The sequence below is a fragment of the Microchirus variegatus genome (assembly GCF_963457635.1).
Source record: "Microchirus variegatus genome assembly, chromosome: 23".
NCBI lineage: Eukaryota > Metazoa > Chordata > Actinopteri > Pleuronectiformes > Soleidae > Microchirus > Microchirus variegatus.
Genome location: NC_139824.1, coordinates 17,783,290 through 17,797,065, shown reverse-complemented (window position 1 = coordinate 17,797,065; position 13,776 = coordinate 17,783,290). Strand labels below are relative to the sequence as shown.

At 43.9% G+C, this 13,776-nt stretch overlaps 1 protein-coding gene across 6 annotated transcripts in view; it reads right to left on the bottom strand.

Moving 5' to 3' along the window:
- The window catches only part of LOC310943789 (nuclear factor 1 X-type-like), a 142,529-nt gene extending 129,568 nt beyond the window's left edge, over positions 1-12,961 (bottom strand). For all 6 annotated transcript variants that reach the window (XM_083909440.1, XM_083909444.1, XM_083909443.1 and 3 more), the window contains exons 1-2: positions 12,320-12,961; positions 3,286-3,369 (exon numbers count right to left, since the gene is read on the bottom strand). In XM_083909440.1, coding sequence (XP_083765566.1) covers positions 3,286-3,369; positions 12,320-12,322 — 87 coding nt within the window. In that variant the 5' untranslated portion in view covers positions 12,323-12,961. The remainder of the gene's footprint in view (positions 1-3,285; positions 3,370-12,319) is intronic.
- Between the last annotated feature and the right edge of the window lie 815 nt (positions 12,962-13,776).

Below are 13,776 nucleotides of genomic sequence, written 5' to 3'. Positions count from 1 at the left end.
AAAAGGTCTTAAATGTAATCTTTAAAGGTCTTAAAAATAGTTACTTTTATGTAAAACATGCATAAACTTCAGTCTCTTCAGCTTTGCCGAGTGAAAACATCAAAAACGGCTTCAATTAGCTAATAATTAAAGTAACGCTCTGCAGTTTTTGGAAGTAACAGTAACAGTAACTGAGTTATGACGATTTCTGCACGTAACACGTTGTCCATCTTTGTCCAAACACTGTCATTAATTAAACTGTAAAACAGTGCATTTGTCCTGTAACCTGCACACTGACATCTGAACATCAGAGCAGGACTAAACCAACGTTAAACTCGCTCAGAGTGAACCGTATGAGCGGCTATCGCACACACACACACACACACACACATGTAAACACATAAAAAGCAGCAGGCGCGACACATTGCTGCGCACGCACACACACACGCACACGCACACACACACACACACTCGCTCAGATTGCAAACAGATCCATATAGAGTCTCTTGGATCCACAGTGTGTATGATACGCTTGTCAGCCGTAGCGGCCAGTCAGCCATTTCCCTCAGTCTGCATATGCCTCACACACACACACACACACACACACACACACACACACACACACACACACACACACACACACACACACACACACACACACACACACACACACACACACACACACACAGACACACACACTCTCTGAACACACACATACACGTCGTACTCTGACAATATTTACACTGTAGTAAACCGTTACTACGACACACGGTTTTTCCAGCCGTCCGTTTTTTCCGAACGACGGCCTCCACCACCTGTCTCGCACATTTAGCATGCTAACGCTACATCGCTTTAGAATATTTAACGGCCTATAGCCGCAGGCGATGGTAAACAGCGAGTTACATATACGGGCAGACCGCAACATGCTAACTTTAGACGACGCCATATGGTTTTCCAATGGAAAACAAAACCACGAGAGAATCCCTTTTATTTACATACACTATACTGTTCAAACAGTCGTGTTTTCCATTAAAAGTCAGACTTTTATTCATCAAAGGAGTTGGAAAATACTAAAATACTCAAAATACTAAATTTGCCCAAGGGTTTTCTAATCATCCAATAGTCTTCTAACGCCTTTAGCAAACAAAACGTTCCATTAGAACACTGGAAATGGGCCTCTATACACCTGTGTACACTCTTAGAAATAAGGGTTCCAAAAGGGTTCTTCTACAAGGGCTGAGGTTCTACCCGGAACCATTTGCTTCTGAAAAACCCTTTCCTCCGAAGACAGGGTTTTACTCTTCTTTCTCACGAAATAACCGCATAAGTGATGATGATTGGCTGAGGTGGAGTAAAACTTCACTGTAAGCCAATCAGAGGCAGGGTTGGTGGTGAGTGAACGCAAGCGTAGTCGCACACACGAAAAGATACAAGTGAGTAAACGATCGACAGCGCGTTGCACGGCGAGCCCGGTTAATCCTAAACTGGAAGCGTAGCCGGTACTTTTCCATAAATTCGAGCAATTCCGACCCGAATGAAACCTCTTTCAGCGTCACAGTGGTCATTAACACGGAAGGAGACGGAGACACAAGCAACACAACTGAAGCTTGATTTTTCTGTCTCAGATTACGATAGTTTAGATCTGTTTATTTATACACTGTTTCTGTTAGTCATTTATTGTATTAAGTGTCCATTTCATTATAATAATATTCAGATTTAGCCCCCCGACAAAATAGTGATAAAACCAGTGATAGCATCCATGGATCACACCCAAAATGTAATCACGTGTTCCTGGTCCCATCGCGGACACTTCCTGAACATTTCATCCTAATCCGTCCATGACTTTTTCGAGTTATGTTGCTAACAAACAGACGGACAAAACAAATTCCGGTAAAAAAACATCAACATACAACAAAGTCGACAAATGAACACACACACACGTGTGTTTTAAGTTCTGTTCAAGAGGAGGTTGGAGGTGAGGTCTAAACATCTCTGAGCACTTAAAATGTACTTGAAAGTAACGCAATAGTTACTTTCCCGAGTAACTAGTTACTTTTATAACTGGAATTGTAACCAATTACTTAGTTAAAGTAACATTTCCATCACTGGTGAAGAAAGTAACAAACTATTCACAAGAGCACAACAAAAAAGGAAAGAACACATGCATGTTTTCATGAGGTATTAATGTGTAACTCTGTAATTAATTCAGTTACATTTTTGGTAACAAAGTAACGAGTAACTGTAACTAATTGCTTCTTTAATGTAACATTTCCACTGGTGAAGAAAGAGCGTCTGCTTTTCCGTAACAAACTTTTGATAAGAGCATGAAAAAACCCCAAAACACATGTATGTTCTCACGCGGAATTAATTTGTAACTCGGTAACTGAGTCAGTTAGCTTTTTGGTAACAAAGTAACGAGTAACTGTAACTAATTACTTCTTTAATGTAACATTCCCAACGATGGTGAACAAACCTCGTCTGTTTTCCACGACAAACTTTTGATAAGAGCACAAAAAAAAAAACGTGTGCATGTTTTCACGAGGTATTAATTTGTAACTAATTCAGTTACCTTTTTGGTAACAAAGTAACAAGTAACCGTAACTAATTACTTCTTTACTTTCCCTCTTAACTAGTTACTTTTATAACTGTAACCGGTGAAGAAAACGCTTCAAACTTATGACGAGAGCATGAAAACAAAAGCCCAAAACAGGAGGTGTGACCACGTGACAGAGACGTGGACTGTATGAGGAAACACTGTCGCCACACACACACACACGCACACACACACACACACACACACACACACACACACACACACACACACACACACACACACACACACACACACACACACACACACACACACACACACACACACACACATTGACAGATGAGTTCAGGACATCCATGATGATATGTGTGAGATATGTGTGCAGGAAATGGATGTGAGGAGAGGAGGTCGCCAGAGGCAGAACGTCAACATTCAGAAAATGTACGAGTGTTTCCTGAACACATTAAACGCCCAGAACCAGAGCAGAACACGACGGTGAAGTGTGTCAAAATTCTGCTGCTCTTTCTTATTTCTATTCTGAACGACCTCTTCTTCCTCCTCCTCCTCTTCCTCCTCCTCCTCCTGCTCAACGGCAGTAAATCTTTACAGAGGCAGAGGGAGATTATTCCTAATGGACTGGGCTTGTTTGTGTGTCCAGGAAAATAAATCTCAACACAATCACAAGGACAGATGCAGAGTGCGTGCGTGTGTGTGTGTGCGTGTGTGTGTGTGTGTGTGTGTGTGCGTGCGTTTACCCTGTATGTATCAGACACGAGGAAACACTCCGGCATCCCCGGGCCTCGTGCAGGATCGTCGTTTACCAGGTAGGTGTCAGTGGCCTAAAAGAACAGGGACACGGTTACTTAGCGACGTATTTTTATGACATATTTAAACATTTGTGGACGATAAAGTCCTGAAATCACCTTAAAAACATCAATTTTTTAGCGCTATAACCTGCAGAAAACACTCTATACGTGCACAGCCAGACTGTTTGTAAGTACCAGTGTGTTTGCATGTGTGTGTGTGTGTGTGTGTAAGTGTGCATTCAGGGAGCTTCATTTGTATTCTAAGTCAAGCGAGCGAGGCGAGCGAGGCAGTCAGGGTTCTGGCAGGGTCCAGAGCTGTGAAATGGGCTCTCCTTGCAGTTCTGCCATTGATTGGATCAAACCATTCCCCACTCGGCTGAGCCAAAGGGGGGGAAAAACCAAATCCCACGGCCGCTGCTGTGCTGTTCTGTGAAATCCTATTTCATTTCACAACTTTCACGGATAAGAAAACACACACACACGCACACACACACACACACACAGAGACCACGCCACATTTATTTAGCCGAACAGAAGCCGAGAGAAAACGGTGCAAAATGTAATCACCTGCACGTTTAATAATAATAAGAATAAGAATAAAAATACAAATGTTCCAAGTCCGTGTGCAGCACACACACACACACACACACACAATCAGACGCACACGTGCATGCCACTTACACAGACACACAGACACAAACCCCATAATAAGAGCCAGACGTTGGCAGACCACACAGCCCTGAGTTGTGGTGAAAACAAAGGCTATTCATATCCTTCGAGAATGAGAGGTCTGTACAGCTACAGCTAACTCTCTCTCTCTCTCTCTCTCTCTCTCTCTCTCTCTCTCTCTCTCTCTCTCTCTCTCTCTCTCTCTCTCTCTCTCTCTCTCTCTCTCTCTCTCTCTCTCTCTCTCTCTCTCTCTCTCTCTCTCTCTCCTCAGCTTTTTATTACAGATAATCTGCACAAATCGCAAAAAACCTTCCATTTTTCTGCAATTATTGCCATTTGTAATCATCTTTATTGGTCCATAAACATGGTGTTTTTGTTGTTGTTGTTGTTGGTGTTGTTATCGTCCAGACCCTCGACTCCTCAAACACTCATTGTTGAGTCTGAAGAAGCCAGGAATAAGACAGCAGCAAAGCATTGTGGGGGATCGTGAGGACACATGTGTCACATTCATGGCCAGGATCCACAGCACCTGTGTGTGTGTGTGTGTGTGTGTGTGTGTGTGTGTGTGTGTGTGCGCGGACCACAATGCATCAGGTGCACCGAGGCCTCTGTGATTGGCCGTCGCCGGCCAGAAACAGGATCAGGTGCAGCGGGCAGAGCTCGTTCTGATTGGTTGAGCCGGACCCAAAAAAGCTGCAGGGGGGGGGGGAGTGCGTGTGTGTGTGTGTGTGTGTGTGGGGGGGGGGGGGGGGGCTGTGTTCATTGGCTGCTACCGTCTCCATTCTGTTGGTGAATGTGTGTGTGTGAGTGGATGGCACCGCGACAACATGGTTCAGCTGATGGTGTCAGACAACACGTTATCTGATATATATATATATATATATGCATAAATATATATATGTATATATGTTATATTTAGGGGGAGTTTTTATACTTTTTTTTTTAACAAACTTTTTTTTTTTTTTTTACATTCTGTTTTAAACAAAACTTCATCAGATTTATCATCAACAAATGAACACGCACGTGTATTTTCAAGTTCTGTTAAAGAGGAAGTGGAGGTGAGGTCTAACAAATGGACTTGAAAGTAACGCAGTAGTTACTTTCCCGAGTAACTGGTTACTTTTATAACTGTAATTGGAACTAATTACTTCGTTAAAGTAACATTTCCAACACTAGTGAAGAAAGTAACAAACTACTCATAAGAGCACAAAAACCAAAACACATGCATGTTTTCACGAGGAATTCATTTGTAACTCGGTAACTACGTCAGTTACATTTTTGGTAACAAAGTAACGAGTAACTGTAACTAACTACTTATTTAATGTAACATTTCCAACACTGGTGAAGAAACCTCGTCTGTTTTCCACGACAAACTTTTGACAAGAGCACAAAAAAAAAAAAAAAACGTGTGCATGTTTTCACAAGGTATTAGTTTGTAACTAATTCAGTTACCTTTTTGGTAACAAAGTAACAAGTCACTGTAACTAATTACTTCTTTAAAGTAATATTTGCAACACTGGTGAAGAAAGTAACAAACTTTTGATAAGAACACAAAAAAAACAAAAAAGACATGCACGTTTTCAAGAGGTATTAATTTGTAACTTGGTAACTAATTACCTAATTACCTTTTTTGGGAGAAGTAACTAATTACTTCTTTAAAGGCGCCATATGTAAGAATGTGGCCAAAAACGGTTACTGCACTCAAATTCAAAATACCGAGGTCTTTTTAAGTTTCGCTTTCTCCGCCCATTGGAGCTCAGACGTAACTGGCAAACCCGTGGTTGCTCGGCAGCTGAGACTCTACTGACTGCAATGACTGGTAGACGGCGGTAGGTGGCGCCACATGAAGCCAAAACATGATTTGCAGTCTGCAAAATATTTTTTTTAAATGCAAATATTTTGTCTGTACTGTTGTTGTTGGTGAGTTCAGTTTGTTATATGAACATTATTCCTGAGTCTCTGTGACATATTAGGAGGATTTTATGATTTATTTACATAATGCACCTTTAAAATAAACATTTCCAACACTGCTGAAGAAAAACACAGCAAACTCCAACAACACAACACAATCATTCGCTCTCATTAACTGTCCGACAAAGAGGGATTTAAATGTCCTCGGCGCTGGTCGACCTCCATCCCATTGTGTGAAACGGTGAATAACATGGAGCTAATGAACAGGCTAACGCCGTGTACCTGCCACTGGGGAGGCCGCACTCACTCGCTTTGTAGTAAATCCCCCAAAAAAACTCCACTTCCCCTCCCTCCACCTCCTCCTCCACTCCTCCTTCAAAAACTCTGCCTCTCCTGCAGCAGTGTATGAATTATATATGGTGGTATATATATATATATATATATATATATAGAACATATGCCCGGCCCATATGGCCAGCCCTGAGCACAGAGAATCTCAAAGCTCTTCCTTAATTAACATTTTAGAGGGAAGATTGGAAGGCGGGAGACTGAGTCAGTGACCTATTTGGAGTCCGTCATCATCACACGGTGCAAATGTGTTAATTGAGACAGATTTTTTCCCACTCCACAAATATTACGTGCAGCGGAGGAGACGATTCTTACATTTATTCATTTATTTATTTATTTCATTTAAATTTGGCAACGCCGTCTTCCGTCTAAGGTGAAGGATATACGATGATTCCTCTCTGCTGCTGCTGCTGCGTCCACTGACAAAAGAAGACACACACACACACACACACACACACACACACACACACACACACACACACACACACACATTCTTGTACTTGCTGCATACTGAGGACCGGGTAAAAGAAGTGACAAAGTGAAATTGTTTGGTCCAAAATTTGAAAAAAAAATTGACCCAAAATTTGACAAAAACGTCATACTATACTGTCATCCAAAATGTGAAAAAAAATGTGACCCAAAATTGTTGGTCCAAAATTTGGAAAAAAAAAATGGAATCAAAATTTTTGGTCCAAAATTTGGAAAAAAAAAATTGACCCAAAATGTTTGGTCCAAAATTTGAAAAAAAAATGAATGCAAAATTTTTGGTCCAAAATTTGAAAAAAAAAAAATTGACCCAAAATGTTTGGTCCAAAATTTGACAAAAAAATTGACAAAAAAATTGATGCAAAATTTTTTGTCCAAAATTTGAAAAAAAAAAATTGACCCAAAATGTTTGGTCCAAAATTTGAAAAAAAAATTTACGCAAAATTATTGGTCCAAAATTTGAAAAAAAAATTTGACCCAAAATGTTTGGTCCAAAATTTGACAAAAAATTTGACGCAAAATGTCATACTATATACTATGTCGTCCAAAATTTGAATTTTTTTTTTTTTTTTGACAAACAGAGTATAGCATGTTATAGCAACCTAAGGAAGTGATTTAAATGAAAACAAAGTGAGGACCGACCAAAATGTCCTCACTCCGTAAAAATGTCCTCACTTTGTTGGTTAAAAACCCTCACTGGTCCTCAGTATGGCGCAAGTACAAGAACACACACACACACACACGCACACACGCACACACACACACCCTCTCCTTGGCTCTATCTCTCATGGTTATATGTGTTGACGACCATATGGCCAAATTCTTTGGAGGTGAGATCTCCAAAACCTGCTCACACACACTCACACACGTACACACACACGCGCACACACGCGCACACACGCGCACACACACACACCTCCACAGAGCTTTGTGTATGAAAGGCCCTGATGGTTTGGAATTTGTTCTCAGATGGCTCGGTTTTAAAGGCACATACATGGCAACGTATCAATGATCCTCCTCTTTATCGTTGTGTCGCTCTCTTTACACTTCAACAAAGACACACACACACACACACACACACCTACACTGAGAAACTTGCACACACCGGTTTCCTAAAAAAACACTTTTACTTTGGCTGATCAAAAACACACGATTATAATCAGCACCATTGTGTGTTTTTTAACGATTTTTTTGTGTGATTTTAGTGGCAGCGAAACAACACGTTTGCCAAGTTTAAGGCACAGGATGAAAATGGATGATGATGATGATGATGATGATGATGGGGGGATGGAATGGAATAGAGAGAGAGAGAGAGAGAGAGAGACGGAGAGAGAGTCCAGCCAACCTGTGTGAGATGGCAAGCACTTCAAAGACGGCCGGTGCCGCAACCGGCGATCTGTTCCGCGGTGTGTGAGGAGCGTATGAAAGGCAGGGATGGCCGCTGTGTGAGTCCCTGCCAACGCTCACCTCAGGGAGAAATGTTGGGGGAAAAAAACGTGATTTTTCACACAGCTCTCTCAGGGGAGAGCGAAGGGAAAGGAAGAAGAAGAATGGAAAAGGAAGACCATTAAATGAGAAGAAGAAAAAAACAAAGAAGGACGCATGCATGGACGGACGGATGGATGACGGCTGAGCAGAAGTGGGGCTAATTATTTCACTCCACTCCTGGGTTTTTTTTGTTGTTGTTGTTGTTGTTGTTGTTGTTGTTGTTGGGTCAGAAGTGAAGCCAAGACGCGGGCGTTTGGCTTCGCCGAGCTCTCACGTTTAACACAAACGCTGTGAACGCCGAGATCCTGGATTCGAGCGGCGTGAAACGGCCCTCCATTAAAGAGGCGCTCGCCACAGGAGGCCAGGGTGTTAAAAAAAAATGGTGGTTTTTATACCTGACTGGAGTTTGCCGTGCACGCGGTGAACTGTAACTGTGCCACATTACAAACACACAATGGCTGCATGCTAAAAAACAAACAAAATAAATACGACTAAAAAAAAAAAACACACACAAAAGCCAGGTCCGTTCGCTGTATACAACTGCTGAAGGGAGACAAGTTTGAACAGAGCACACATTGTGTGTGTCTGTGTGTGTGTGTGTGTGTGTGTGTGTTCTTGTACTTGTGGTTTACTGAGGACCAGTGAGGGGTTTTTAACCAACAAAGTGAGGTCATTTTTACGAAGCGAGGACATTTTGCCCGGTCCTCACTTTGTTTTCACTGAAATCACTTCCTTAGGTTTTTTTTTTGGTACATTTGGTACAAAAAACCCGTTTTCCAGCCCACACGTTTTGCTCTGGGGCTCCACCTGCAGACATTTTCTGGTACTGCACCCGGTCGTTCTTTATAAATGTCATTCATGAAGTAGATATTTGCAATTGTGTTGATTTATAAAGTGGGAAATGCTGGTCCTGACTTTGTCAGCACTTATACCCGGTCCTCAGTATGCAGCAAGTACAAGAAGTGTGTGTGTGTGTGTGTGTGTGTGTGTGTGTGTGACACACCCCAAAGATTCTCTTGGCCGTGCATCTCGCCTGTCAACTACTGATCTCGCTCGACGAGCTCGGCTCAGGATTGTGGTCTTTAGATAATGTCATGCCAACTGTAACAGTCGACTTCTGCCACACTGCGAGGAGCACGACAATGTGCACAAACCTCAACGCTGTACACGAACGTCAACGCTGTGCATGAACCTCAACGCTGTGCACGAACCTCAACATCGTGCACAAACCTCAACGCCGTGCACGAACCTCAACATCGTGCACAAACCTCAACGCTGTGCACAAACCTCAACGCCGCACACAAACCTCAACGCCGTGCACGAACCTCAACGCTGTGAACAAACCTCAACGCCGTGCACGAACCTCAACGCTGTGAACAAACCTCAACGCCGTGCACGAACCTCAACGCAGTGCACTAACCTCAACGCCGTGCACCGACATCAACGCCGTGCACCGACCTCAACGCCGTGAACAAACCTCAACGCCGTGCACGAACGTCAATGCCGTGCACGAACCTGAAAGCCGTGCACCAACCTCAACGGCGTGCACAAACCTCAACGCCGTGCACCAACCTCAGCGGCGTGCACGAACCTCAACGCCGTGCACGAACCTCAACGCCGTGCACCAACCTCAACGTCGTGCACGAACCTCAACGTCGTGCACAAACCTCAACACCGCACACAAACCCCAACTTTGTGCACAAACCTCAACGTTGCGCACAAACCTCAACGTCGTGCACAAACCTCAACGTCGTGCACAAACCTCAACGCCGCACACAAACCCCAACTTTGTGCACAAACCTCAACGGCGTGTACGAACCTCAACGCCGTACACAAACCTCAACGCCGCGCACCAACCTCAATGACATGCGTGAACCTTAACGCCGTGCACAAACCTCAATGGCGTGCACGAACCTCAACGATCTGCACGAACCTCAACGGCGTGCACAAACCTCAACGCTGTGCACAAACCTCAACGTCCTCACCAACCTCAACGCTGTACACAAACCTCAACACCATGCACAAACCTCAACGCCGTGCACGAACCTCAGTGCCGTGCACAAACCTCAACGGCGTGCACGAAACTCAACGGCGTGCACCGACCTCAACGCGGTGCACGAACCTCAGTGCCGTGCACAAACCCACCACCTTCCCCCTGCTCCTACAAACATCCATACTCCGGCTCAGACCGGGCCTCAGTGGCTAAGTGCTTTTAACAATGAGGTTCGGTTGCCGCTAACAATCGGCCCTTTGTGTCGCACGAGCACTGATCCATGGGGAGATTGTTCTTGTGGTTATTTTTTCTAATAGTTTAAAACCACCAAAACCAGGAAGTGACAGACAGCACGACAGTGCACACAGAGTCATGATGACTCAAGGAGGGAAAAGCATTCAGCTCATTTCAAATGTCTCACTTCCACAACCCTCTGAAGTAGATACTGTACAGCGCGGACGCTCACGCCCACCTCCGCGCCGCGGGAACCAATCGCAGGCCGGGCTTTTATTTGACTGACAGTTTAGTTTCTGTGGTTGGCAGCAGCAGCAGCAGCAGCAGCAGCAGCAGCAGCAGCAGCAGCAGCTTCTTCTTCTACTGTGCAACAAACCATGAAACTGTGAAATTATAGACCCGCAATGAAAACAGAGCGACGAGGAGGAGGATGTTTGTAATATCACCGTCAATTACAGAGAGTGATTTTTTTTTATTTACCTTAAGATAATTGAACAGGCCGACAACACAAATCACAAGAGCCCTGCAATTTGGCAAAATGTGAGCGACTGTCTGCTTTGTTGTTGTTGTTTAGGTTTGAGACGAGCGATTATAAAGTTATGTCTCGCACGCACGCACGCACGCACACACACACACACACACACACACAATTACAAATACATAAATCTTGTTGAATTGTTCCTCTGATTCAGAGGAACAGAATTCAAGTTTCCAGTAAAGTTGTGTGATGTCAGTAAAGGTACAGTCAGAGTAAATGTATGATTGTGTTATTATATTTAAAAAAATACTTTAATACTAATATAATAATAATAATAAAATAACTGGATGGTATTTTATTTTTTTTATTTGCTTTTTATTGTAAAATGTTGTTTTTATTGCTCTAAAAGTACAACCAAGCACCATTGCATGCAGTCTGAATTTTATTTATTTTTATTTTAGAGTCTAATACGTCAAGTTTTCACCTGTGTGTAACAATATAAAGGCCTGTGTTATATCTGTATATTCTCAGATTATTATCTCACTTATCAACTCTGTGCTGTTGTTGTTGTTTGTTTTTTGAAATGATAGAGGAATAAAATAAATAAATAAAAATGTAGGTTTTAAAAAGCCTTGATGACAGAGACACTGACACACATGCACCTGCTTTTTTAAAAGTTGCACCTAATTGTGTTAAAGGATATTTTTCATGTAATAGAAGATCATTGGTGGTTCTTTACTATGTTTGTAGGTGAATATTAACACTGTAGTCGCTCAGGACGGTGTGTGTGTGTGTGTGTGTGCGTGTGTGTGTCACCTCCTCACCCCTCCTCCCCCTGCAAGTGTCGTCAATTACGCACATGAAGTTAGTTCCCATTGAAAACAAAACAAAAAACAAAAACAGGAGCAGGTTCAGACTGAGACTGAATCAAACTGATAATGTGAATAATAAACACACACTTTACTTTCTCATCATATCTCTGTGTGTGTGTGTGTGTGTGTGTGTGTGTGTGTGTGTGTGTTGTGTTTGATGTGCAGCGCAAGGAAATCAGGATCCAATTAGTCAGTGGGGTCAGCAGAGGTCACACACACACACACATGCAGACACACACATGCCTTCAGCATCATGTATTGATTTAATTAATTCAGATTCCGTGGTGGATATTATGTCTTAAATACAATCATGATATCGTTATTGGACTAAGAATAATAATAATAATAATATGAACATTTTTGTGCACAAACTGTCACAAACACACTATGTTGTGTTGTTATATGCACATAAATAAATAAAAAGTCTAAGATAAAATATACAGGGTTAAAGTCACATTAAAGTCCTGGAGCCTATGGAAGTATATTGAGTTACACAGCACGTACCATTATAGAGTGGGGGAGATGTGCCAAATCCTCTCAATGCCCCATTTTCCTTTAAACGCTCGGCTTCCAAAAAAAAAAAAAAAAGTGAGAAAGAAGAGAGCGAGGGCAGAGGGAGGAAGACTTTGTCTCTTCGCTGTTGCCGGAAGAAAAGAAAAAGAAAAGAAAAAGGACCTTTAAAGAAGTCTCGGCCTTAGGCCCAAAGAGAGAGAGAGAGAGAGAGAGAGGAGGGTGGAAAAAAAACTGGCTCTTTCAGAAAAGCGGGTCCACTCTGCGACGGATAGACCGGAGGGAAAGGAGCGCGCGGCTCCGCGTGCTGAACCTTCACCACTGCTGCGTGTCCTCAGACGCGTCCATGTCCACGCAAACACGCGCGTCAAAGTCCCGAGCTGCGTCTTTTTCAGCGGCTAAACTTTGTCCAGCAAGCGCCGAGGATGTGATGAGCAAACACACGGTGATTCTCAGGTGAATGGACGGCGGCGCGCTGACGCAAACGTAAGTTTTCTTCTTCTTCTTCTTCTTCTTCTTCTTCTTCTTCTTTTGTCGGTGTGCTCTCGCGCGTCCGCGTCCGCAGCCTTTTGCACTTCAAACAGCTTCTGTCTCCAAAACGTGTCCAAAAGCGGCTGCGTCCTGCGCCGCGCGTCCGATCTGTTTTACCCTCGTATCTCTCGCGCGCGCTCTCTCTCTCTCTCTCTCTCTCGCTCTCTCGCTCTCTCTCTTTCTGCTCTCTCTCCTCTCGCTTGCTCCAAACACACACACTCACACACACGTCGTGCACACACACACACACACACACACACACACGGGGGGGACACCCAGAGTCCCTCACAACCACCGCCTCCTTCTTCTTCTTCTTCTTCTTCTCAAAGCTGACGCGATGAAAGAGCAGCTCGCGCTTTTTTCTTGCGCTTCTTCAGAAAGCTCCTCGCGACAGAAAGCCCTATAGCTCGCGCAGCGCAGCGCGGGGCTCGAGCTCCGTGCCTTCCGTGCGTAAAAAAATGGAAGCTCGATCTCTCCGCGCGGCGCTTCCCTCCCCAAAAAGACCTGTCACCACCTCACCAGAGCGCGCGCAAGTGTGTGTGTGTACTGTATACACACACTCACACACACGGGTAAATTGGGGCACTTGTTTGCGGCAGTGCAGGGTTAGGGTTTGGGGTGGTGGGGGGGGCCCCCCGGTGCTTCTGCTGAATTATTATTAGGCGAATTATTTATTAATAACGCGAACGGTGCGCAGTCTGTCGCGGGAGAGCGCGCAGCGGCCAGAGGAGCAGCTGCGGCTTTAGGAGGCATTAGGAGGAGCAGGGGCTAAATCACGGATGACGGGGATTATAGGGCCGCCCCTGTGGCCCCGCGTGCCCCCTCACCGTCCACACACACACTCTCTGTGCTGCACCGAGGACAGGGACACGCTGCGCGGCTGCGACCCCGACGTTTGTTTTTTGCGAGTTTGGAAATAA